This window comes from Oncorhynchus mykiss, chromosome 1 (genome assembly GCF_013265735.2).
Source record: "Oncorhynchus mykiss isolate Arlee chromosome 1, USDA_OmykA_1.1, whole genome shotgun sequence".
In the NCBI taxonomy this organism is placed as follows: domain Eukaryota; kingdom Metazoa; phylum Chordata; class Actinopteri; order Salmoniformes; family Salmonidae; genus Oncorhynchus; species Oncorhynchus mykiss.
In genome coordinates this window covers 48219108-48247048 of record NC_048565.1, presented here as the reverse complement: position 1 = coordinate 48247048, position 27941 = coordinate 48219108, and the positions used below count along the sequence as shown (strand labels likewise).

The following is a 27941-nucleotide window of genomic DNA, read 5'->3' as shown; positions in this document are numbered from 1 at the left end:
CTAGCCACATACATGCTTCAAAGAAACGCTCAGTGAGGGATCTAGTTGGATTTTGAAGCCATCATGAGTGGAGGAACTCCTTATATCGGGAGCAAAATCAGCCTAATTTCTAAGGCCGAGATTCGTTACGAAGGGATTCTCTACACTATTGACACTGAGAATTCGACTGTCGCACTTGCAAAAGGTAAAGAACGTTAACTCATGCAAATGTCCGCACTGTTGTGCACCAACCAAATAACGTTTAACTACATAACGTTACAGAGATGCCTGTAAGCAAACGTCATTTCATCACACTGTGACTAATTGTTTTTATGCTGTTCTGAAAAAGGTGTCTACTTAGCTAACGTTAGCAAGCTAGCTAATTGACTAGTCAGCCAACTTGCTAACTAGCTAGTAGTGTTGGCTTGTTAAACCTAAGAAGTTACCTGGTGGTGGAGCTAGTTAAACATGTTTATTTCAAGTAAACTGAGAGTATCATGTAAACCTGCCATATTGTGTTAACAAACGGTGACGCTGCGCGACAACTGCATCGCTAACATTCACAAGCAACTCCACGTCAGTGATGCTGAATTTCGGGAATTTGCCAGCCGGCAAAAAAATGTTTTGCGCTCTACACTGCATGGGGGAAAAAAAACTGGTGCCCGTAAATTAGTATCTAAGCTGCAAACCAAACGAGTTTTGGTTATATACAGCTAACTGCCAAAATAAAGTAAACACTTGAGTAAATGAGGGATACAAGGGTTACGGTCCAAACATTTATGGACACCCTATCCCCTCAAATTAAGTGGACACTTCTGATGACGTCTGACGAGTATACACTTGCAGGGAGAGGGAGGGAGGAAGGAGATAGACCAGATGCTTTTTAACTTTCTGTGGAGAAACCGTACCCATTACATTAGGAAAACTGTTGTAATGAACACTTGGTGGGCTGAATTTCTGGACATTACTACCTTAAATACTACTTTTAAAATAAATTGGATAAAGCAATACCTATGAGAACCCACTTCTATGTGGACTTTTATTCCTCATGTCTTCTCTACTTTTGGTGGCCTTAACTTCATGTTGGTTTGCAATTATAATATTGACACAGTTCCAGTGAAATGTCCTGCTTTTCATTGGCAGGTTTTCTTGTCATGGTCCTTAATTTATAAACTTATTTTTTTCTCCTCAGATATTACATGGAATAATTGGGATCTATTGTATAAAAATACTTTGTTGTTTTTAGAATATTGGTTCTGAAATAATATATTGGTGAGCCAACTGGTAAATGTAGAGGTTCTTTTACTTAGTTATAAGGAATTCTTATCACTTTACAAGGTCCCTGTAACACCTAAAGCTTTTGCGTGTCAAGACCTGACCGTCAGAACCTACCTTCCATTGACCCTGTTGACTCATCAGTAGGAAAGATTTATTTATCTTTTGGTCCATTCAACAACAGAGCAATACGAACCTTGTTTCAGCAGGATGTTGTATCTATACCTTATGCCATGCCTTATTGGAATGGATTTATTGATAATATCTGTTGGAAAAAAGTTTGGCTGTTGCCGCACATACCTACTTGTTAACAAAATTTAAGGAAGTTTCCTTTAAAATTATTCATAAATATTATCCTGCCAACAACTATATGAAGTTTAAGGAAAACAACTCAAATTGTTCCTTTTGTAATGACCACCCAGAAACAGTGTTGCATCTTTTGTCATTGTGTTCATGTAAGAGAACTGGCAAGACATCAGTAGATATAGAATTGAACACATTTATGAAGATATTACACTATTGTGGCGAGATGTACTGCTTGGATTCTTCACCTACGATAGAAATAAGTTGAAACATTTTTGTCATTAAATTATTTTGTCCAAATTTCATATTCACAAATGTAAATAAATAAAAACACATTTTACCTTCTGATTTTTTTAAAATTAATAATTATAAATTCGTATTTTGTTAGTGCCCTCATGTGCATTAGTAGCACAATTTAACTTATTTGCATTTTTACTTACACTTGTATGTTGACTTCTCCATTGATGTACAATCGTCGAAGCGGATGTACAATCGTCGCAAATTGAATTATGGGGAGTTTCATGGCCCCGGAGTGAACATAATTGTACACTCAAAGAGCTGACTAAAAACGAGGGCTGGGGGGGCTTACGCTGCAAACTTGCCTTGCTTGGCTAATCAATTGGACTGCCCTCCAAGATGGTGACGGGGATTCCCCCAAGGGTATATGGCAAGGGTAAGTGGACATGGGTATGTCTTAAGTGTTTGGACTGCAGGCAAAGTATATTGAAAACAAGCGCTACCACACAGGTGTGATTCCTGAGTTAATTACGCACTTAACATCTCATCATGGAGTCAAGTCTAAAAATGGCCAGTTTCCCATTTATTTTGGCTACTATGACATAAGAGCTCAATGAATTTTGAAAGAGGGGTTTCAATGGAGCATAGAGGGTTTAAAGTGTGTCTCAGTCACTTGTAAAGGTAGATCACCAGATTTCAACCCAATTGAACAATTATAGGATATTCTGGAGCGGTGCCTGAGATAGTAACCCATAATTTGATGGAAAACTGTTTTGTGGAAGAAGGGTGTTGCATCCCTCAATAGTTCCAGACACTTGTAGAATCTATTCAGGGGTCTCAAACAGGTAAATCATAAGCTTGTAATAAATAATGTGGAAGTTGAGATGACTAAACTGATTAGAGTAACCCTAGATTGTAAACTGTCATGGTCAAAACGTATTGATGCAGTAGTAGCTAGAAGTCTGTCTATATAATAAAGCGGTGTTCTGCCATAACAACACTATAAACAAGGCAGGTCCTACAGGCCCTAGTTGTCGCACCTTGACTACTGTTCAGTCGTGTGGTCAGGTGCCACAAAGGACTTAGGAAAATTGCAATTGGCTCAGAACAGGGCAGCATGGTTGGCCCTTGGATGTACACAGAGCGCTAATATTAATAATATGCATGTCAGTCTCTCCTTGCTGAAAGTGGTATTTATGCGAGGTATTGACATGTTGAATGCACCGAGCTGTCTAAACTACAGGCACACAGCTCGGACACCCATGCATACCCCACAAGACATGCCACGAGGTCTCTTCAGTCCCCAAGTCCAGAACAGACTATGGGAGGCCACAGTACTACATAGAGCCATGACTACATGGAGCTCTATTCCACATCAAGTAACTGTCACAAGCAGTAAAATTAGATTTTAAAAAACTGATTATGGAAAAGCGGGGACCATGAAGCAACACATGCATACACACACACGATAACGTACATGGATTTAGTACTGTAGATATGTGGTGGAGTAGGGGCCTGAGGGCACACCGTGTGCTGTGAAATCTCAAAGTATTGTAATGTTTTTAAAATTGTATAAACTGCCTTAATTTTGCTAGACCCCAGGAATAGTAGCTGCTGCTTTGGCATATGAAAACAGCCTAACCAGCTCTGCTGGCAACAATTTCATTATGCTTTTTTGCTGACGTTTACGGACATGGTCATACTCAACGAGTGTTGGACACTTTAGCTTAAGACATGTAGCTAGCTACCTAGGTAAACATGTAAGATCACACGCATCACGTCATGCCACCTAATGTTAGCTAGGGAGCCAGCCAGCTAACGGTACACTTTATCTTGACAAGAAACAACTTTCTGTCAAATTTAGAAATGTGTAATATCTGAATGTAGCTAGCTAGACCATCTTACCTTATACATCATCATGCATGGTGGACGCATCTCCATGTCTCGGATTGATGCCACAAATGCCCTTAGTTTGAAGATGTAATCCGGAAACTGGTATTGTCCCATCTCTTTAGCGATCATACTCTAATTCCACTGATTTTTCCAAACTGGATCCTCCAGAAAGTGGAGAGCAACACTTATGGAGCTACATTTAAAAACCACATTCGACAGGATTTCCAACAGACTGACCAACTCAAATAGACAAAAGCCTTCTATACGGCAGACCAATCCAAACTCCTCTCTCGGCATGTCCAGACCACTTATTTCAGCCAATCATGGCTAGTGGGAAGGTTACAAACTGAAGTTATAGGCTGTAGCCTTATTATTCAATTATTAATGGCCATGTTTAGATAATTGCTTCCAATTACATTGTGGTCATAGTCACAGCTCTATCGCAATTGCCGATCAGCTGTTAGAATGAATTAGATTGACGGTAAATCAGTCAGATTAGGCTACAGGTAAATAACACTGGCAATAACACTAATACATAGGTAGTGCTTTTGTACAAACATAATATTCCACAATTTACTTACTTTTCAACCACAGGTTTTTGTATTCATATTTTAGCTTTTTATAATAAACAAATGTCTTTACAGGGTTGAATTAGTTTCTAGTGCACAACATGTGCTTTAAAAGTATCTAGAATTCGAATATGCTATATCTCAATCAATGCAAATAATCTAGGAGCCCCAGAAGAGATGTTGGGAGCACCAGTGCTAACAAATGTTTTAATTTCAAGCCCTACCTGTAACGCCCGGTAGTTGACACAAAATATTTGGTTAAAAAACACTATCTGGCAGACAATCTGTAGCTAATGGTGGCCCAATGCCCTATTAAGACACAATGCTAGTGTTTACTTTATTTTGGCAGTTATCGGTATGTTGGTCAGTGTATATACTGATTTCACAAGTCTAGCTTTCTTGAGATTAATAGATATGTGCCCCAGAGTTAAATTTTAGCTTATGTGTTTTCAATTTTTATTAATGATTTGGGAAATGGGATGCAACCAGCAAAGTTACATCTATATGCAGATGCTAGTTATATATTCATGTGCTCCTTCTCTGGTTCAGGCTGTTGAAGAGCTCCAGACTGCTTTTCATTCACTGCAAGCCTCCCTTTATGGTCTTGAATGTACAAAAAACTAAATTCATGACATTTTACCAGAGCTAGAACTCTGCCAGAGAACGTTAGCATTGTCAGATCTGTTGACTTAGGGACTCGAAAAAGTGTTATCCTACAAATACCTAGGTATTCAGTTGGATGACAAGTTAACTTTAAAAAGGACAATGTGGATAATCTTGTGACGAAGCTTAAATTGAAATCGTTTTTTTTTTTCGTAATAAGGCTTGTTCAGGCTACTTTTCAATCTGTAATTTGATTATGGTGACTTGTCTTATATGCATGCAGCCTCCTCTGTCTTAGAGACTGGACTCTGTTTATCATGCTTTCTTGCGCTTTATTACAAATGCCATGTCACTCACCCACCATTGCGCATAGTACCAAATGGTAGGTTGGACCTCACTTTATATGTGCAGAAAGATACATTTCTATGTGTTCATCTACAAAGCCCTTTTAGGTAAACTCCCTCTTTACCTCTGTTCTCCTTCACCACCAGCAGTTACCATACCTGGTCTACTAGGTGGTTGCTACTTAAAGTCCCCTAGCTAGCTAGCTAATTTGTCCTGGTATATAAACATTGGGTTGTTATTTTACCTGAAATACACCCTGTCCTCTACTCCAACAATTAATCCACAGATACATTTTTTAAATTTTTTCATCTCTCCTCCTTCCTTCAGGCTTCTTTTTCTTTGGCCTTCATATGGCGGTTGGAAACCAACTTTATAGCATTACTACAACCGACCAGAGTGTGGACCTAAAGTACATTTTCAATCACCCTCGTGGGTATATGCTCTAAAAACCAATGAGGAGATGGGAGAGGCCAGACTTACAGTGCGTTGCGCGTCACAATCAAACCAATTTCTATTTTAGCACCTGGCCACGCAGACGCTCACTGAGGTGCGCAAACAGTGTGGGTGCAATGATTAAATAACATGTATGTGTACATTTATTTTGCGAGCGGGTGACCAACTTTTTCCCCCCAGTCCAACAGTACACCTGATTCAAAGTACATTTTGGCTACACATTGCATGTCATTTCACTGCTTATGCTAACTGAATGCTTTCTTTCCCCATTTAGTTTGGTCTTTTGGCACAGAGGATCGGCCCACTGATAGGCCCATCCCGCCCCGAGATGAGATCTTTGAGTACATAATCTTCAGAGGCAGTGACATCAAGGACCTGACTGTGTGTGAGCCGCCAAAGCCAACATGCTCTTTCCCACAGGACCCTGCCATCGTCCAGGTACAGCTTCTCCCAACCACAAAGTACTTCAATATCCTAAGTACACCCTTGTAAAACAGACATATGTAGTAAAAGTCAAGAATCAGCTAAGTGTCAATTTGCATTGTTCTATTATAGAAAGCATTATTCATGTTACAGGCTTTGGTTTCTCCATTTATGTTTTGAGGTTGGACTTTAGCTCGTTAGCACATAAGGTGCACTGTCACCTCGTTAGTCAGTATGGTTACACCTGTGCTGGTTGTGATCTCATTGGTGTGAAGGTGTTTCACCTGTGCCTTTTTGTTTGCCTCTTGTTGGGCAAATTTAGTGGGCCATCATGGTGGGTGTCTTTTTAGGTTCCAGTTGTTACTCGTCAACTTTCAGTGGACACCCCCATGAGTGTCTTTCAGAACCCATCTTAAAACCCCACCTGTTTCGGTTATTGGTCGGTGACTTTGTTTGTACCCTATTCTGTTTGAGCTACATTTTGGTTTTCTTGCTAGGGAACGTAACACATAGCGATGTACCGATACGATTTGCCTTGGTCCCCGGTTCAAATGTTTACGATATGAATGCATCGGTCTGTGGGAGCCCAAACCGATACAAATTAAACATGCATCAGTCAGAAAACCGGTTTCAAATTTTACAAAGTGCAGGTTCATAGTTTTTTTTTGTTTTTTTTTTGGCATGTGACTGAATGGCTCAAATCGGTCTTATGTAGCAGAATTTGAAATATTTTTTTCTACATAGCTACAAAATGGTGTATATAATACACTGCATTTTTGAAGAGCGATGGGAAAGTAATTCTGCTTTGAAAGTTGATAAACTTGCAAACTTTTGAAGGGCCGTTGAATGTTTTGGGACCTACTGGAGAGCTCTCCTTTGTCTACACCCATTCAGCATTGTTCCCACCCTCTTAAGCCAGCTCCACCTATCTTTAAGTATTCACATGTGAGGTCATGTGCTGAACAGTGAGTAGTGTAGTGAAGATTAAGACTAAAAGTGGTAGTAGCCTACAATAGGGAAAAATACAAATATTTTGTAAATATTAGATGCTTACCCAGACACGCTTGTCTAAATTGATGGGTCATGTGAAAGAAATGCTATAACCCCTATCCAACATTCGTTTGATTATTTTTGACCGTTAGACAGGGGCACACACCAACACTCAGACATAATTAACTAAACATTTGTGTTTAGTGAGTCTGCCAGATCAGATGCAGTAGGGATGACCAGGGATGTTCTCTAGATAAGTGTGTCAATTGGACAATTTTCCTGTCAATGTGACTAGTACTTTTGGGAGTCAGGGAAAATGTACAGTGGGGAGAACAAGTATTTGATACACTGCCGATTTTGCAGGTTTTCCTACTTACAAAGCATGTAGAGGTCGCTAATTTTATCATAGGTACATTTCAACTGTGAGAGACGGAATCTAAAACAAAAATCCAGAAAATCACATTGTATAATTTAAGTAATTCATTTGCATTTTATTGCATGACAAGTATTTGATCACCTACCAACCAGTAAGAATTGTTAGTTTTTCCTTAAGAAGCCCTCCTGTTCTCCACTCGTTACCTGTATAAAAGACACCTGTCCACACACACAAACAGGCTCCAACCTCTCCACAATGGCCAAGACCAGAGATGTGTAAGGACATCAGGGTTAAATTGTAGACCTGCACAAAGCTGGGATGGGCTACAGGACAATAGGCAAGCAGCTTGGTGAGAAGGCAACAACTTGGCGCAATTATTCGAAAATGGAAGAAGTTCAAGATGATGGTCAATCACCCTCGGTCTGGGGCTCCATGCAAGATCTCACCTCGTGGGGCTTCATTGATCATGAGGAAGGTGAGGGATCAGCCCAGAACTACACGGCAGGACCTGGTTAATGACCTGAAGAGCGCTGGGACCACAGTCTCAAAGAAAACCATTAGTAACACACTACGCCGTCATGGATTAAAATCCTGCAGCGCACGCAAGGTCCCCCTGCTCAAGCCAGCGCATGTCCAGGCCCGTCTGAAGTCTGCCAATGACCATCTGGATGATCCAGAGGAGGAATGGGAGAAGGTCATGTGGTCTGATGAGAAGCAAATAGAGGTTTTTGGTCTAAACTCCACTCGCCGTGTTTGGAGGAAGAAGAAGGATGAGTACAACCCCAAGAACAGCATCCCAACCGTGAGGCATGGAGGTGGAAACATCATTCTTTGGGGATGCTTTTCTGCAAAGGGGACAGGACGACTGCACCGTATTGAGGGGAGGATGGATGGGGCCATGTATCGCGAGATCTTGGCCAATAACCTCCTTCCCTCAGTAAGAGCATTGAAGATGGGTCGTGGCTGGGTCTTCCAGCATGACAACGACCCGAAACACACAGCCAGGGCAACTAAGGAGTGGTCCGTAAGTAGCCAGTCTCCAGACCTGAACCCAATAGAAAATCTTTGGAGGGAGCTGAAAGTCCGTATTTCCCAGCGACAGCCCCAAAACCTGAAGGATCTGGAGAAGGTCTGTATGGAGGAGTGGGCCAAAATCCCTGCTGCAGTGTGCAAACCTGGTCAAGAACTACAGGAAACGTATGATCTCTGTAATTGCAAACAAAGGTTTCTGTACCAAATATTAAGTTCTGCTGTATCAAATACTTATGTCATGCAATAAAATGCAAATTAATTACTTAAAAATCATACAATGTGATTTTCTGGATTTTTGTTTTAGATTCCGTCTCTCACAGTTGAAGTGTACCTATGATAAAAATTCGACCTCTACATGCTTTGTAAGTAGGAAACACTGCCGATTTTGCAGGTTATCAAATACTTGTTCTCCCCACTGTATGTAGTAAACTACTTTTTTTGTTTTCTTTCGGGAATGTAGTAAAGTAAGTTGCCAAAAATATAAATGGTAAAGTAATGTACAGATACGCCCCCAAAAATACTGAAGTACTTTACACCACTGCCAAAATGCATTGACACCAGTACATTAGCATACTTGATATACTCTTACACAACTTATGTATGCAGTACTTTGTGATAAGGCCATGCAACCTGAGTTGAAACATGATTTGAGGTGCAAATGTACAGTACATAAACAGATGCATCCTCCATATATTTGTGGTTGACACTTGATACGGTCACATGATATTGTATGTCACAAAATCATGTTACGACCACATTCATTTTATATATCAATATTTTGCTAAGTGAATGGGTCTCTACAAAAGGTGTAAACGGCACAGCCAAATGGTTACTTGCATAGCAGCAATTTTAAAAATGGTGTCAATACAAATAATATACAGTACCGGTATGTACAATAACAATATCTGTGATAGATGATATGCATACAATCAGGGGTAAAGTGGCTGAGCAGCAGTGTTAGGAGAGAGGCATTTGAATAGAGGCACTGCAGATAGTGCTGATGACTGGTCCGTCCGAACTTCGCATGAACAAGGGTATCTGTATTTGGAGAGCCTGTTTCTGTCCTGCCCTTGACTTTGATGCTGGGCATGTGACGTTGATTGCCTCTTTGTCACAAAACTCCCTGATCTTCTCAAATATACGTTTGTCTAGCTGTGTCCAGTCCCAGGTGGTCCTTGTACAGGCAGACTATCTATGGGAGGAAGGATGTCAGCGTTGCGCAGAAGCTGAAACCTGGTCCTGACAGTCCAAACGCTCCTTGGCGACAACACCAGACTCCAGAGCATCGAAGCTGTGAAACGGGGAACAATCGCAACAAAAAAATCAGAAGACATTACAAACCTGCACAACATCAATTGACCTCCCAAGTTTAGAGAATAATAATAACCTCATACAATGCAATGACAATTATTTTCCCCTGAAGTGCTGGTACTGCTTGATCTGTGGCAGTGGTCTGAAGTACGGAGTCAGGTGTTGCCCGCCATAGCTTTCCACCAGCACCGTACCATCCTCCAGTCCAACCAGCTGTGGGATGTTGACCCCTGTCACGGTGCTGCCCTTCACAACACCAGCCATCTCCGACAGTGTTCACTTGGGTCTTTCTGAAGTGCTACTTAAGGCTGAAGCACCAGTCGGACTTGGTGTGGCCTGTGATCAGGAAGTGAAGGTCCAAGACTGTGGTGGCGCTTGTGCATGGTCCGCCAGGCACAATACCAGCGCACAATCTTGTTCTTGTTTTGGCCACTGCAGTTATCACAATTCAGGTCCTCACGCGTTTCCCCAATTCTGTAGTTAGTGACGAAATGGTACATGTCGTTGACTGCTCTGCTGCCTTTGCTTGTTTGGGCCAGCTCTCTTGTTGATGAGAAGCATTAGAACTTTCTCCTAGTATGACTGGTGGAGAGGTCAGGTGTGTTCTACTGATCCTGAAAGACAAATTCCAGATACAAATATCTAGTTAACATTAAACCTATAACTAGCAATGTTAAATGGCATTCTGAGAACATTCCTAACGTTACACACACTTAATAAAAGTAAGTTAATATTAGCTAGCCAGCCAGCCATCTAACGCTAGCTAACAGCAAACTTTAACTTGGTCTTTTGTTTAGATATGTCACGTTAGCTAGCTAAAAAATGAACTGTAATCCATAGAGTAGCGTTACTAGTAATACAAACCGATTGTCATAGTTGGCTAAAGATGAAACCTATTTGGTTAACAAGCCAACCATCAAACTCCATCTGGCTAGCTAACAGCAAGCTTTAACTTGCAATGAAACAACTTTCTGACAAAATTAGAAACATATCTGAAACTGTAGCTAAATTCTTACGCGGTTACATGGATGAAAGCTTCACAGCAGACTGCAACCCTCTTTTTATTAAATAAGATGTCCTTAGTCGTTTGCACAACTTGTTTGGCCTGTGTCAACTTCTTCCGTGACAACACTGTTGATCGCCGTTTCTTCCCCATCACTGTGGAGTCTTCTGACAATGTCTCCTTCAATGAAAATGTTTTTACCTAAATCAGGGATTTCCTCATCGATCTGATTCATTTTCAGAGAGTCGACATGGACTTTCTGGAGGACGATCGTGCCATCACAACTTTTTCCCACTGACCTTTGTCGATAGCGCCTGAAATTCAGGGCAGCAATGTTATTGAGGAGCAGTAGCAAAATATTTGCAGTTCTCCATGGCTAATTTCATATTTCAAACTGCAGTAGAAAGGATTATCTACGCATAACGAGCAGCTCATTTTAGACACAAGATGCTACACCGCATACCAATCTGAAACTCATCCCTCGGCATGTCCAGCCCACTCATTATCTCAGCCAATCATGGCTAGCGGGAAGGTTCCTGTCTTTGGCTAAATCAACTAGGCTCTAGTAATTCAACAATATTATTCGTATTTACAGATGCCAAAGAAGTTTGTTATTAAGGCACATGAAAGTTCACATGTTAGAAGGCATTTTTGCCTCCAAAAAAGCATTTTGATTATTTTTTTTTAGGTTCAGACGGCTCTCCTGTGAAGTCAATTTTATTAGCCACATGCACCGAATACAACAGTGAAATGCTTGCTTACTTACTAACCAACATTGCAGTTTTTAAAAAATACGGATAAGAACGCAAACAGTCCGGATGCTCTCAATGGTGCAGCTGTAGAAACTTTTGAGGATCTGAGGACTTATGCCAAATCCTTTCAGTCTCCTGAGGGAGAATCGGTTTTGTTGTGCCCTCTTCACAACTGTCCAGGCTTGCGGCATACGCCTAGTTTCCTGAATCGGGTCACCATATGGTCTTATTCTGGAAATAACTCAGTTATGACTGAAATGATGCGTCCTCTCCTTCAGTTCAGTAGCCTATCCAACTTTATGCATATAACTGCATATGGCTGACAGAGCAATGGTGTGGGAGACGCAGATGCGTGCGCCAACGAGAGATGGGCCTAATAGGTTATTTGTACATTTGGCACCTTCAGCATTCAGATGCTTGTAAAATTGCTTTCGCAATGTCAAATCATAGGCATTATTCGAGTGACAACCAATGTAATTTGCTGGGTCATTGTTACCAAATGCGTGTCTTACCAGAGTTGTGTAACCTACCAAAGTCGACGCAACTCTCATCCAACTGCTGATTGGGGTTTTCAATCATTCCGATTTTTTAGATAAAAATTTTGATTATTCAGGTTCAACATAAGAAATAGCTTTGGAAGGTTTGCTTTAAACAGTCAGTGTATTTGGTCTTTTTTTACATGAATAAGAATTTCAAAAAGGACCGCTATCATATCTCATTCATTAGTCAGAGCGGGAGAAGCTCTGTAAACTTCTAAACTACTTGCTTTCGAGACAGGTGAAATCCAAAGCTGCATTATATTAACTGTCTAAATGCCAAGATGGTTTAAATTTTTTTTTGACATGGTACTAGCTCAACATTTTTCAATCTGCAAAAATGATTAAGTTAATCAGGTGGTGAATAGATATTAAAAAAAAATGCGGGGGGTGAACATACTGTACATTTCCCACTCCTAATCTGATAGTGGGGTGGTCTGCCCAATGGCTCGGCTCAGGTGCCTCCACACACACAGGGTCACTCAGTTTAGAGAAGTAATCTCAGACAGATGCAGCACAGAGGCCCAGCTCCTGAACTCCCATAGGCAGCAGATATTAATTTAAAATGGAAAAGTAAGGTGTTTATGCTAAAAATGTTAGTGCATCAATTCGTTCCACTAATCAAACTAAATCGTACCAGATCGTTTCAATCTAAAAAGTATCAAAGCCCGTGCATCTAGATGCGTATCGACTCATTCATGAAACTAGAGATGCACATCCCTAATATAAGTGCACCTGTGCAGTGATATTTGGCTTCAACTCCCTTTCTCGCTTTCTTCCTCTCCAGTCCTCTGTGTGCTCAGCCCCTCCACCTGCTCCTGCTGCCACTTCAGCTCCATTCCAGTCGGTGGGCTCCAACGGCCTGTTCAACCGAGCTCCCGTGCCCCTGTACAGCCAGTGTAACACCAGCCCCCTGGTGTCCATGCAGTTTGGCACCGTTGGTGACGGTAAGAGCCACAGCAACACAAAGCCTGGATATGGTGAGGAAGGGACCGCTAGCTAGGTTAATCACTAGTGTGTTCAAGGTCTGATATTAGTCAGTCATACTTTACTAATGTCAACTGTGTTCTAAAGCTTATTGTCAGTCACGTTATACCTTCAAAGGCAAGCTAATGCTATGCATTAAGCGATCTACCTGTCAAATGCAGGTAGATATGTTTTAAGCTCTGTCAGGAAGTGACAGTTATGTATGCTTTCCAAGGGTTGCAGGCTGCCACATGGCTCTTGGATCAAGCTGGGCATTTCACAGGCGCAGAAGGTTTGAATGGGCTCCACTATGCCAAAAGAGTCACTCACGTAGACTGTCGGCTCCCTTATGTTTTACATATTTGATATTCAAAATATTCAGTGTGATAGTACTCGCCATTTCCGCTCTATGAAGATTCTGCTAGCACTCAGCCAAGGGTCACAGGTCAGGAAGCAAATCAGGAAATGAGGCCAGTCAGGTTACTTTTGTAACCCTGATTCTCTGATATTATGAGTGAGATCTCACGTGGGATTCAGCTGAATCTTGAGGAACCATTTACACACCTGTTAGACAGACCAGTCGAAGTCATAATAAGTCATAATAAGGAGCTACTTGCTCACCCTGTGGTGATTCTCGAGCATGCCGAACTTCGTCACGCTCTTACAAGTAGGGGAATATCTCATATCAGAGAACAGTGGTAATGAAAGTAACCTTGATTTCTCTTTCAATTATTTGTCCCCATATTGCACTTGGGATATGGCCAACTCCATTATTGCAAACATGCTCTCCAAAGCCAGGTAGTCTTAACATATCAACCCTCAGAGGCCCTGACACTGAGGACACTATGTACCAAAGAAGTTGCAGTGATGTCTAGCCGGTAGAACCTGGGCATGTATGCAGGGATTCCCAACAAGCTGCATCGCAAATCTCCTGTAAGTAGATGCCCTTTGAACAGTGCCCAAGAGGTAGCCATACCTCTACTGGAGAGAGCCCATTGGCTGTCCGGCGGCTGTAATCCCTTGTTATTATAGGCCAATAAAATGGCGTCCACAATCTAATGTGATAACTGTTGATGAGTGTGGCCTCCCCTTGTGCGACGCTCTTGGTGTATCCAAGTAAATGCGCAATATGCGTACTGGACACAAATGGTGGAGAAGTTATTCTGTAGAAGTGGTGGGTGGAAAGCCACAAGCTCCAAGGTGAGACAATTGAAACCGGGGAAAATCCTGGGGCAAACTGTAGGCACGAATGGTGAACTGACAGCTCACGCGGCTCACGAACTTGCTTTGTGGACTTAAGGGTGACCAGTGAAGCGATCTTGAAGGAGAGCCACTTAATTTACATGCTTTCCAGCGGCTCAAAAAGATGCTGTGAAATGGCCTCAAGTGCAATAGACGGATCCCAAGGCGGGGCTTGGAAAACTGGACGTAAACGACACACCCCCTTCTTGAAACAAGTTTTTACCAATTGTTATTTCCAAAGCCTATATGACAGGCCAAAATAGTGTCTAGAAAGACTGAGGAGAAAGCAATAAGGACCTGCAAAAAGCACAACTTTTTTTTTTGTCACATTTTCTCAAATGCACCACTTGTTTGCAAACAGTGAGTGTGTAGAAGGGGCCCTGACACTGGATAGTCAATGACTGAGGCAGGCCTGTCACATTCAGATTTGACCTCATGGGCCAGGCCCGGAAGGCCATTGTGTTTGAGTGAGGGTGGAAATCTTTGTTTGCTTGGGTCAGAACAGGAGTTGCCAGGGCTTGTCGTACAGCACGAGAATGATCTCCGCTAACCAGAGCTTGCCTGGCCATCGCGGGGCTATCAAGATGAATGACTCTTACCTCAGTCTAGCTGTCATTTCTGTGATTTATTATCAAGCTGGACACAGTCAAGAAACTGTATGATTGAAGGTCCATTTTTAATTTGTACATTATTTGGTTTTAGTCAGTTTTTTTTAAAGAATATTGAGGCATTTTCCCCCACTTAAAAAATATACAGTGCATTTGTAAAGTTCAGACCCCTTTTTTCTAATTTTGTTACGTTACAGCCGCCTTCTAAAATGGATTAAATACATTTGAAAAAATCCTCATCAGTTGACACTACCCCACAATGACAAATCAAAAACAGGTTTTAGAAATGAACATGTTTTATTAAAAATAAACAATTTACATAAGTATTCATACCCTTTGCTATGTGACTCAATATTGAGCTCAGGTGCATCCTGTTTCCATTGTGCATCCTTCATGTTTTTACAACTTGATTGGAGTCCACCTGTGGTAAATTCAATTGATTGGACATGATTTGAAAAGGCACACACCTGTCTATATAAGGTCCCATAGTTGACAGTGCATGTCAGAGCAAGAGGTCGAAGGATTTGTCCTACAAGATTGTGTCGAGGCACAGATCTGGGGAAGGGTACCAAAACATTTCTGCAGCATTGAAGGTCCCCAAGAACAGTGGCCTCAAATTTTTAAATGGAAGAAGTTTGGAACCACCAAGACTCTTCCTAGAGCTAGTTTCCATGCTGAGCAATCGGGGAAGGGCCTTGGTCAGGGAGGTGACCAAGAACCCAATGGTTGCTCTGACAGAGCTCCAGAGTTCCTCTGTGGAGATGAGAGAAAGTTCCAGAAGGACAACCATCTCTACAGCACTCCACTAATCTGAACTTTTATGGTAGTGGCCAGACGGAAGCCACTCCTTAGTATAAGGCACATAACAGCCCGCTTTGTCTGGTCCGGTCTAGTCTACCTGAGAGGTGGCAGCTCAGGACACAGGCGCTGGGGTGTACCCCTAGGTCTGGCGCACCTTCTTCCCTATAGGGAAATCAGCTAAATGGGACTGCTCCCCCACTGATCTCTGTGTGAAAAATTGGACTGTGGGTTTGCAGCATGCTACATTGCTGGTTGCTCAGTATGCACTGGTGCTAGAGAACTGCCCTTCTCCCAGATGCAGCAACTTGGCTCATAGAGCGATTGGAGACCGGGTTGCCATTATATCTGGATCTGCCGGCCGGTAGGTGGCAAGGCTGGCCTTGATACTGTAGCTGACCTGGTTTTTAACTCTCTTGAACCTGAGAACCTAGTAGTTGGAGTCGGTAAGTATAAAAATGACAGCGTTATCTAAACCATACAAGAGAACTGAACTAGCTGAGGTAGGCCATGTGAGCGTTTTGCCCAGCGTAGGTTAGCAGTACAGCCAGACTTGCTGCCTTAGCTAGTCTGTTACAGGCAGTCTTGTAGACTAGGTCACGGTGTGGTGGGACTGGTTCAGTTAGTAGGCACAAAGTAACTTAATGCTAGGCGAACTAGAAAATGGGAACTAAGCTAGCAATAGCAAGATGGTTGTAGCTAGCGTTCATTGTGACGGCTAGTGGTGTGGCTTAAGGTAGCACTGGCCAGTATTTAGTAAAAACCTCACAACTCGCTTGTCTAGTTAGAGCTGCCTGAGCATGTTTATTTACGTACGGCGGCCCATTTTATAAGTATTGGTAACGTGTGTGTGTGTGTGTGTGTGTGCTAGTCGATGTTTATCCGTTAAGGCTTGTGTTTTCTAGCTAGTGTTCACCTAGTGGGCTAATAGCATAGCGTGCTAACACAGGAGACAAAGCAACAACATGTTTTCGGTAAGTTACTCAACACAAAAGACTAGAGCTGGAATTTCTGCGTTCGGTGGTGTAACCTCGCGGCACTTGCGAAACAGTTAAACATATTTTCGTGCTGAGGAAAGCTTAGAGAAGTACTCTTGTGAGAATTACCATAGGACAGGTGAGTCGCTCCTTCGATAATGGGAGGGGCTCACCTCATTCACCTTTCGACCAACTGACATTTGTAATTGGTTCTTCGAGATTCAGGTGACTCGCACGTGCGATATCAAAAATAATAATTGAAAGAGAATCAGAGGACTCCTCACACTTGTGTAGTTCTTGCCCTCTACTCTACACCTGCTGTTCCTTTCCATACAGGAAGATCAGTGCCGCCCTCCTCCTTTGGGAGCAACACACGCTCCGCTGCAACCCAGTCCCAGAGCAGTGCTATTGGCGCTGCTCTCCCCACTGATTCACACTCTCTGGGTACCGCTACTGTCCTTGTATCTAAAGGTAAAGGAAACCCACGAGGAAGAGAAACACTGATTTGTTCTACTACGAACTCACCTTGGTGAAACAAACTCATTTGAAACTAGCTGTAGATCTAACCCATTCACTCCCTACAACTCATCTGTAGAGCACACGGTCGTATTCTTTCAAGGGATGGCTAACCTGAATATTTCCTTTCTTGTGGCACATGGACACACCTACTCATTCAAGGGATTTTTTTTATTTTTACTATTTTCTACATTGTAAATATCACAACTATGAAATAACACAAATATTTCAGATTCTTCAAAGTAGCCACCCTTTGCGTTGATGACAGCTTTACACACTCTTGGCATTCTCTCAACCAGCTTCATCGGGAATGCTTTTCCAACAGTCTTGAAGGAGTTCCCACATATGCTGAGCACTTGTTGGCTGCTTTCCTGTCACTCTGTGGTCCAACTCATCCCAAACCGTCTCAATTGGGTGGAGGTTGGGTAATTGTGGAGGCCAGGTCATCTGATGCAGCACTCATCACTCTCCTTCCTTGTCAAATAGCCCTTACACAGCCTGGAGGTGTGTTGGGTCATTGGTCTGTTGGAAAAACCAATGATAGTCCCACTAAGCGCAAACCAAACGGGATGGTGTATCACTTTAGAATGCTGTGGTAGCCATGCTGGTTAAATGGAGGTGTTCTAAATAAATCAGTATTACCAGCAAAGCACCCCCACACCATCACCTCCATGCTTCACGGTGGGAAGCACACATCTGATCACCTATTCTGCATCTCACAAAGACACGGTGGTTGGAACCAAAAGTCTCACATTTAGACTCATCAGACCAAAGGACAGATTTCCACCTGTCTAATGTCCATTGCTTGTGTTTCCTTTTTTATATGTGTACTTTAGTAGTGGTTTCTTTGCAGAAATTCGACCATGAAGGCCTGATACATGCAGTCTCTGAACAGTTGATGTTGAGATTTGTCTGTTACTTGAATTCTGTGAAGCATTTTTGGGGGGGGCTGTAATTGGAGGCTGGTAACTCTCTAATGAACTTATCCTCTGCAGCAGAGGTAACTCAGTCTTCCTTTCCTGTAGCGGTCCTCATGATAGCCAGTTTCATCATAGCGCTTTCTGGTTCTTGCGACTGTACTTGAAGACACTTTCAAAGCTCTTGGATTTTTTTCATGTCTTAAAGTAATGGACTGTCGTTTCTCTTTGCTTATTTGAGCTGTTCTTGCCATAATATAGACTTGGTATTTTACCAAATAGGGCTGTATTCTGTGTACCACCTCTACCTTGTCACAACACAACTGATTGGCTCAAACGCATTAAGATGGAAAGAAATTAATTATTACCTTTTAACAAAGGACACCTGTTAATTGAAATGCATTCCTGGTGACTACCTCATGAAGCTGGTTGAGAGAATGCCAAGAGCGTGCAAAGCTGTCATCAAGGCAAAGGGTGGCTACTTTGAAGAATCTCAAAATATAAAAACTTATGGAATCATGTAGTAACCAAATGTGTTTTGATGTAGAAAATAGTCCAATTAAGAAAAACCCTTGAATGAGTAGCTGTCAACTTTTGACTGGTACTGTATGTTAGGCCTATGTATCATCTTGTGAGAGCATAATGTCACCCAATACTGCTTCCCCTGCCCCCTTATCACTTTCTGATTTATTTATTTTTTGCCTCTTCTCAATAAAATTACAGATTGCTTTTCTTAACACACAACCTTCAACGCGTTTAATAACTTAAGCTTTATATCCATGAAGTGTAACTCTTGACGAACCAGTGTTGAGTCTGATTCATGTGTTGAGTAGCCCAGTGTAACACTAACCCTCTGTTCACCCAGGCCACACCAGCCCCTCCCTGGACCCCCTGAGGAAGAGCCCCACAGTAGAACAGGCAGCCCCGTCGGCCCCCTACGCTCCGACTCACAGCTTGGGCCGTAGGAGTCCCGCTCCAGGCCAAACGACCCCCTCGGCTCCAGCCGCCGGCCATGCCCAGCAGCAGCACCATCACTATGGTGAGACCGTCAGCGGGGCCCGCAGTAACCAGGCCTGGGGTGCGCCCTGCAACGCGCCCATTTCTCACCAACGCTATACCACTGCAGGGCTTACCAACTCTATCTTTAGCTCCGTAGGTGAGACCTATCGGAGGCTTTACCTGTGTTTTGTTGTGCTGCAACCCCTAAAAACAAAAATGACCCCTGACATTTTTTTGTAACTCTTAACAGTCTGTCGGAGTTTCAACATTTTAACAACTTTTGCCTGTTTCTATAGGTAGTCTATAGTTTGGGACTAAATCTCTTTATTAAAGTTGAGCTGAGCTCTCTAAAGTAATGGACTGTACCATTCCAGGCCCAGAAAGCACTCAGAGCAGTGTCTGAGCAGCAGCCGCAAGGTGAAGGCAGGGATGCCAGTCAACGGCCTGCAGGTTAACTGAGCACCTCTGCTCTAACCGTCCTCTGTGCTCAGCTCCATGCCGTTTCAGACTCTGCATGCCCTAGTGACTTTTACTTAAACTGTCAAGCCCACGTTCGTTTACACAACTCCACCATCCTGTGTGCTGTAGTAGGTTACATGGTGGTCCATTGCTTGCAACTGTCTGCATTGCTGTGCACATTGACAAGTTGAGATGGCGATCACTGCTCTGTTTCGTGTGTGTTATGGTAATTCTGTTACGCCATATTTTTGCGATTGTTAATGTTGTATGGATGGGTAATGCTATTCATGCTTTATATGCTGCTGGAATTTCTATTTGTATAAATCTGTTAGGGTGACATTTGAAGTATTCTGTTGTGATGGATGGCAAGCCATTGCTTTATTCTGTCAATTGGTAGATAAAAGCACAGCAAACTACCAATCTATGCTATAGTGGACATTTTCCTGCATTTTGTTTATTCATATTCTTCATGGTTCAGTTTTGAACAAGGGGCACTGCTTTTGGTGTAACTTATTATAATGTTGTGGTATCATTGTATTGTTTGGTGTTTACTACATGTTTCTGGTGGTAATATTGTCTATTCTTCCTGTTTCCCAGTTGGTGGCCCCCCGCCTCAGAGGCGTGGTCGTGGGGGAAGACAACGCGGCAGGAGCCGCTTCAACGTGCGCCTAGACGGACCCATGAAGTTCGAGAAGGACTTTGACTTTGAGAGTGCCAACGCCCAGTTCGACAAGGAAGAAATGGACAGGGAGTTCCAGAGCAAGCTCAAACTAAAAGGTACCAGGACTGTACAGATCAGGCCCTCATAACATTTGATCCAGCACTTATGGGTGAAGGAGCTTGATTTAGCCTAGTGTTTTTGAGGACAGATCATGCATACATGGCTGGTTTCTTCAGACAGACAAAACATGGCCGGCATCCGAAGCATGTGTGATTGTGTTCAGGGGACCGAGATTAACACGAGGCAAGCCTGAGCACAATGTAGCCAAGTTGCAGGGTGTTCCACTAGCGCGGTCTGTCGGCTAAACAGACGATTACAGACTAATTTTCAGCCGGCTACTTTTTCCACTTCAATTAACGAGACTACTTGTCAATTCGCTAGTCAGAAAAGTCAGCCGAGCCCTCTCCCGCTAGAAGATGCCTTTCATTCAATGTATTGATAGGACAGGAGCCTGTTAGTCACAAAGTGAGCAATGACAGGGAAACAATGCTGGTTTGACGGTCTTCTGTTTGTCCCCCCTCCCCGTGTGTGTGTGCTGTCGTTGCAGTCACTTTTTTTAAATACATTTTTTTTACACATGGCGGGAGAGCACATGATGCTCTCATTGTCTGTGAATCAACTTGGCCTATTTTCTGGCACATTTATTTTCTTTCACTTGTTTCATATGCAGCCACAGAGCGGTGGCGCATAGGTTACTTACTGTGCTTTCAGAAAGTATTCGGACCCCTTCACTTTTTCCACGTTTTGTTTTACAGCCTGAATTTAAAGTGGATTTATGTTTTTTGACATTTGCTCATTTATTTCAAATAAGAGATCAGATGCCAGATTTACTGTATTCAGTACAGTAAATCTGTATTCAGACCTTTTTTTTTAAATTGAGCTCCGGTGCATCCTGTTTCCATCAAGCATCCTTGATGTTTCTGCAACTTGATTGGAGTCCTTGTGGTAAATTTAAATTGATTGGACATGATTTGGAAAGGCACACCTGTCTTTATGACGGTCCCACAGTTGTCAGTGCATGTCAGCGCAAAAACCAAGCCATGAGGTTGAAGGAATTGTCCGAAGAGCTCCGAGACAGGATTGTGTCGAGGCATAGAACTGGGGAAAGGTACCAAAATATCTGCAGCATTGAAGGTCCCCAAGAATAAAATGGCCTTCCATCATTCTCAAATGGAAGAAGTTTGGAACCACCAAGACTCTTCCTAGAGCTGGCCGCCCAGCCAAATTGAGCAATCGGGGGAGAAAGGCCGGTGACCAAGAACCTGATTGTTGCTCTATAGTTTCTCTGTGGAGATTGGAGAAACTTCCAGAAGGACAACCATCTCTGCAGCACTCCACCAATAAGGCCTATATGGTAGTGGCAAGACGGTAGCTGCTCCTCAGTAAAAGGCACATGACAGCCCGCTTGGAGTTTGACAAAAGGCACCTAAAGACTCAAACCATGAGAAACAAGATTCTCTGGTCTGATGAAACCAAGATTGAGCTCTTTGGCCTGACGTGCCAGGTTTCCTCCAGGCGTGACGCTTGGCACATTCCTTTGGTGATGGCATCATGCTGTTGGGATGTTTCTTAGCCTAAGGGGACTGGGAGACTAGTCAGGATCGAGGGAAAGATGAACGGAGCAAAGTACAGAGCGAACCTTTATTGAAAACCTGCTCCAGAATGTCAGACTGGAGCGATGGTTCACCTTCCAACTGGACAATGACCTGAAGCACACAGCATGCCTGTGTCTTGGCTTCGGGACATGTCTCTGAATGTCCTTGAGTGGCCCAGCTAGAGTCTGGACTTGAACACTATCGATCATCTCTGGAGAGAGCTGAAAATATCTGTGCAGCAATGCTCCACATCCAACCTGACAGAACTTGCGAAGAATGTGAGAAACTCACCTAATATATATATATATAGGTGTGCCAAGCTTGTAGCGTCATACCAAGAAGACTCGAGTCTAATCGCTTCCAATGGAGCTTAAACAAAGTACTGAGGCAAGGGGCTGGAAACAAATTACATTTACAGAAATTGCTAAACTGTTTTTGCTTTGTTATTATGGAGTGTTGTGTGTGTGTGTGTGTGTGTGTGTGGATTGGGGTGGGGGACAATTGAATCCATTTTAGAAATTTTGAAAAAGTCATGGTCTAAATACTTTCTGAATATGTCTATTACACACACAACCGTTCAAAAGTTTGTGGTCACTTAGAAATGTCCTTGTTTTTGAAAGAATCACTTATTTAAAAAAAAAAATTAAATGTATTTTATCAGAAATATGTTGTAAATGACTATTGTAGCTGGAAATGGCAGCTTTTTTTTATGGAATATCTAAATAGCGTACAGAGACCCATTATCAGCAACCATCACTCCAGTGTTCCAATGGCACATTGTTAGCTAATCCAAGTTTATCATTTTAAAAGGCTAATTGATCATTAGAAAACCCTTTTGCACTTATGTTAGCACAGCTGAGAACTGTTCTGTTTAAAGAAGCAATACAACTGGCCGCCTTTAGACTAGTTGAGTATCTGGCGCATCAGCATTTGTGGGTCCGATGACCGGCTCAAAAGGCCAGAAACAAAGCACTTTCTTCTGAAACTCGTCAATCTATTCTTGTTCTAAGAAATGAAGGCTATTTCATGCGAGAAATTGCTAAGAAACTGAAGATCTTGTTCAACGCTATGTACTTCTCCCTTCACAGAACAGCGCAAACTGTCTCTAACCAGAATAGAAAGAGGAGTGGGAAGCCCCGGTGCACAACGGAGCAAGAGGACAAGTACATTAGAGTATCTAGTTTGAGAAACCGACACCTCACAAGTTCTCAACTGGCAGCTTCATTAAATAGTACCTGCAAAACACCAGTGTCAACGTCAACAGTGAAGAGGTGGTTCCGGGATGCTGGCCTTCTAGGCAGAGTTCCTCTGTCCAGTGTGTTCTTTTGCCCATCTTGATCTTTTATTTTTATTGGCCAGTCTGAGATATGGCTTTATCTTTGGAACTCTGCCTAGAAGGCCAGCATCCCGGAGCTGGTGTTTTGCGGGTACTATTTAATGAAGCTGCCAGTTGAGGATTTGTGAGGTGTCATTCTCAAACTAGACACTAAGGTACTTGTCCTCTTGCTCCGTTGTGCACCAGGGCCTCCCACTCCTACACTGGTTAGAGCCAGTTTGTGCTGTTTGGTGAAGGGAGTAGTACACAGCATTGTACGAGATATTCAATTTGCTTTTCTTTCAAAGACGAGGACATTTCTAACTGACCCCGAACTTTTGAACGCCTGTATGTGAGTCTTGATCATAAGTCTAGACAATACCTAATACTGAAAATGTATGAATTGTTAGTCATTTAAATTGTAGACTCACTACCACATCTTTCCAATCTGGGAGATTATTTCGCTGTGTATTTCTGATGGCCTCTGGTACATTCAAATGCCTAAATTCCACCAAAATGTAGTTTGTTCAGGGCAGCCTGGATGGATACTTTATCTATTTGGCTGAGAACTCCATGTGTGGCTCTTGAGTGGTGCAGTGGTCTAGGACACTGCATCTCAGTGCAAGAGGTGTCACTGCAGTACCTGATTCCAGGTACTATCGCATCCGGCCGTGATTGGGAGTCCCATAGGGCTGTGCACAAATTGGCCCAGCGTCGCTCGAGTTTGGCCGGGATAGGCCGTCATTGTAAATAAGAATGTGTTCTTAACTGACTTGCCTAGTTAAATGTGCAGAACAGTAATTGGCCATTGTGGCGTGAATGTGTTTGATGTCCATTTCTTCTCAAGATGAGACGGAGAAGGCAGCAGTGAACGTGGAGGATAAGGGCAACTCCAGTGTGGAGACTCAGAACAGCAAGGGCAACGCTGATGAAGGGCTGGAGGCACTAACACTTAAAGTTTACTACGACAAGTCCAAGTCTTTCTTCGACAAAGTCTCCTGTGATTACAGCAGGTAGGCGACAACTGCCCATATCATCTCTCTCCCCAATGTTTTTATAGCGGTAACCTCTGTCCCTTCTATCTAGTAGATTTAGTTTGAGAATTTACAATACAATATTGTCTTCCCTTAGGCAATACGTGATAAAGAGCTATTCTGTTTTTCAGGAAAGCTGCAGAAAAACCTGGAGGAAGCTCTGGTTTCCCACTGTGAGTCTCTTTTCTCTCAGATCTGTTCTATCCCATGCTAATGTTTTGATACTATACAATGTGGTGTTATTGATATATGGAGTACACTGTATGTAAGACCATAGTAGATTCAATCAGGTACTGTCGGTGTCCTCCAACCCCCGGTTGAGCGTCTAAATTGTGATTGGCAGGCAGCGGAGGCAGACCTGGGTTGAGGAGAGGCGTATCAACTCTGAGACGTTCGGGATCCCCCTGCGCGGGGGTCAGTCCCGTGGGGGCTACCGCGGGCGTGGTGGTATGGGCTTCCGCAGGGGTCGCTCCGCCAGCAGAGGGTCCTTCGGTCCCCCCCGCGGAGGCCATGGCTACAGGGGAGGATTCAATCCAACAAGCCAGGGAGGATGGGAGTTTTCAGAGAACTTTGAGTACAGGGTAATGGATATGTTTTTTAACTTATTGTATAGATGGATGCCATTGTGGCCAAAGGTATCATCAACGTATACATTTGCAAAATCCTAGAGTTAAGTTGTCCCTCGTAATGCTTTTAATTATGGAGTTTACAAATGAAATTCACAAAGCAAATGCGAAAGAAGATCAAGCCATAGTGTACCTACCTTCAAGCACTTGTACATAACTCTGTTAACCATACGTGCACATGCGTAACGGTGTTAACCATAGTGAAGTCATCAAAAAGCTAATTTTTTTCCCCTTCCTTCCTGAAGGATACCCGTGGCTGCGTAGTACACCTGGAGGACAGATCCAGAGGGGCGACGCCTCATCTTTAGAAATAGTTTGTTTTATACTTTTGACTGAAAGATTGTATATTTGTCAACATCACTGGGGTAGACTGCTTGAATGCCACTTTTCCATATCTTTTAATAATGGAAATGATGCAATCCATCAATCTCTTCAAAACAATTTCCAGGTGGCTAAATTGTGTATAGAAAATATTTGAGGGATGTCCTTTTCAGCAATGAGTTTTTTTTTATTTTCTTCTTGTAACAGAAGGCCGTATGACTGAAGATCGCTGACAGCTTCATTTTTTGGGGTAACCTGTAATGTACCAAAATAGCCAGTGCGATCTGTCACAGCTTTCTGTGAATTTTTCAACCACACAAACTGTACCTGTACCTAGTCTGCTAGCTATCCATCTAGCCCACTTCTCTAAGCTAGCCATGATTTTTAGCTCTATCAAGTTTTTGTAAATTAGATTCTGTTTTATTTACTTCCACTTCACTAGTGATGGTGCTAGATGAACTTGGCTATACTCTTCTGGTTTGGTGACATAGTTTAACTCTGGTTACATAACTAGGTATTGGTGAAAGATGGATCATAGGTCAGAAGAACATTTTCTGTAGATTGCTCTGTACTCGAGGCTACTTGTATTGTGTAACTAGAGTTGCACAATGCTGCTGTTTGCTACGGTTATATCTCTAGCGTAATCTATGTAAACTGCTACAAGAGCTCGCTAAAGCAGGCCATCTAAGTATGCTTCTTCCTGACATTTAGGCCACATTTCGGTTTCTAACATTTCTAGGGAGCTTTCCAAATTGTTGTTCCCTTTTTACCTCTTTTTGTCAGTCAGTTTAAAACCTCATCCTGAACTCCACATCCTTGTTCCTCTCAAAGAAACCAGAATGCCAGAAAGAATTTGACCCACCAACAGTACTTGAGATGTCTGACGGAGAGAAACAATAACCTGATTGAGGTTACACAAGTGATGTCAGCCTAAATGTTCAGTTAAAAATTGGTTAAAATATTTGAATTGTAGAGCCCTTTTGGTTTTAGCTTATTAGGTATTAGTTACATAGCAATATTGAGGCTAATGTTTTGGAGGGCTTGAATGATCGGGCACAAATTGGGTGAAGGTTGGTTGATAGGAAGTAATGAACTTTGACTGAATGTCTGATGCTGATGCTATCTTGGCCAGGCATGAATTAAATAAGTACGTAAATAGAGAAACTACTAGATTTGGGATTTTATATCTTGCAGGAAACGTGACACAGTTGCACTTTTTACTATTGAAGTTGTTTTATATAATGGTGTCTTCTGTTAATGTGTTAATCCTGAGATTGTATTCCAGTTCTGCTAACTGCGGAGTCCCAAATGGCAGCCCTATATAGTGCACTGCTTGGCTCTGGTCAAAAGTAGTTCACGTTACAGGGACTAGGGTGCCATTTGGGATGATACCGACGATGTTATACCCCCCACCCCGTGTGAACAGGTGTTAAAAAGTACAAGTTCAGTATTGCGTTTTTTTTTTTTTTTTTTGTGTCCTCAGGAAGTTAAGATGAATTTCTTGTTGTGCCTTAATGCCAGTGAATTACTAGAATACTACATTTGAACTAATAACGGAGTGAATAGACAAGTTAAATAAAGTTGACTTAAATTGGAATTTATTCTAAGAACTTGTGCCCATTTTGGTGTACTCTGAAGTTCTTTTGCACAGTGCTGTTCGATGAACTAGGTTATTGTTTGATAATGTACTAGATTTATTCAGAAGTATAGATGTCTACATCGGTACATTTTATTGAGTGACGGGAGTTGACGCCAAGTCAACGGGGGGGCGTTGCTCAAATGTCTTAGGCTGCGTTTTATACAGGCAGCCCAATTCTGATAATGTTTACTAATTGGTCTGTTGACCAATTTGGAGCAGCTCTGAAAAAGATCAGAATTGGTTGCCTGTATAAATGCAGCCTTAAAAGCATCTCTTGTCTAAGATGAAGGGTGGTACAGTAGGGTTGTGGGATGGGGTGAACAACAAACTGTATTGCCTTGATTCCTCACTTCCTCTTGTCTTCTCAAAACACATTGGAGCAGAAGATCAGAGGGGAGGAACCTCTGTTCTTCTGTACCAATGTGTTTTGAGAAGACAAGAGGAAGTGAGGCAACACAGTTTAGGTTCACCCATAGAATCAAGTGCCTAATTCAAAGGGATGTCCTGTATCTCCATTTTTTTCATTGTTGCACAGAAGCCTGCATGAGGGTCTGGCTCAAGCCACTATCATGACACAGCAAGGATACAATGCAATAACTTACTAAAATGTCTGTGCTGGGGGTAGTTTGTTTGAGCATCAAATGTAATTTATATACAGACTTTAAGCTTGTTTATTTGGGTACATTTTTCTAACCGTTTTGTCTCTAAACCCAGCATGACGTCCTCTCTGTGGGCCTCAGTGGACTGGGGTTTTTATTCAAAGCAAACAATAAAAGTTTTCATATCTGTGCCTGTCTGTGATTACCAGGGGTGTATTCATTACAGAAACGGTTTACAGTTTAAGAACCAAACGGGAAGGGACCTCCCTGGATTTGCCCAATATAAACTTGTTTGTTTCTTCTGTTTGGGGTGAACCGTTTCATTTTGCAACAGAATCTGCATAATGACTACTGTTTAGCTGGGTTAGCCTCGGGTAGATAGCTAGCTGAATACTCACTTCCCTTCATTCAGCAGCTAACGTTGGCTAGTCAGCTGGGTCATTACTACAATGTGGTGCCTTTTCTTTCCCCAGGAAATATCACTTATTTAGTTTAAAATGTGTATACAAAAAGGCTTTTACAGGGACCG

The 27941-nt window shown here is 42.5% G+C and overlaps 1 protein-coding gene across 3 annotated transcripts; it reads left to right on the top strand.

Annotated features, from left to right (window-relative positions):
* Positions 1-27609, top strand: LOC110524242 (protein LSM14 homolog A). 3 transcript variants are annotated; one of them, XM_021603707.2, is made up of 10 exons: positions 1-184; positions 5932-6095; positions 12868-13027; positions 17008-17142; positions 18970-19260; positions 20160-20339; positions 24041-24206; positions 24359-24400; positions 24571-24808; positions 25099-27609. In XM_021603707.2, exons 1-10 carry the CDS (start codon positions 64-66, stop codon positions 25159-25161), a joined length of 1560 nt encoding a protein of 519 aa, XP_021459382.2. In that variant the 5' UTR covers positions 1-63; the 3' UTR covers positions 25162-27609. The 3 variants fall into 3 exon arrangements, with proteins under 3 accessions (XP_021459382.2, XP_021459399.2, XP_021459392.2); XM_021603717.2 differs by having other exon boundaries at positions 4-184; positions 18970-19143; XM_021603724.2 differs by lacking the exon at positions 17008-17142.
* Positions 27610-27941: the final 332 nt, after the last annotated feature.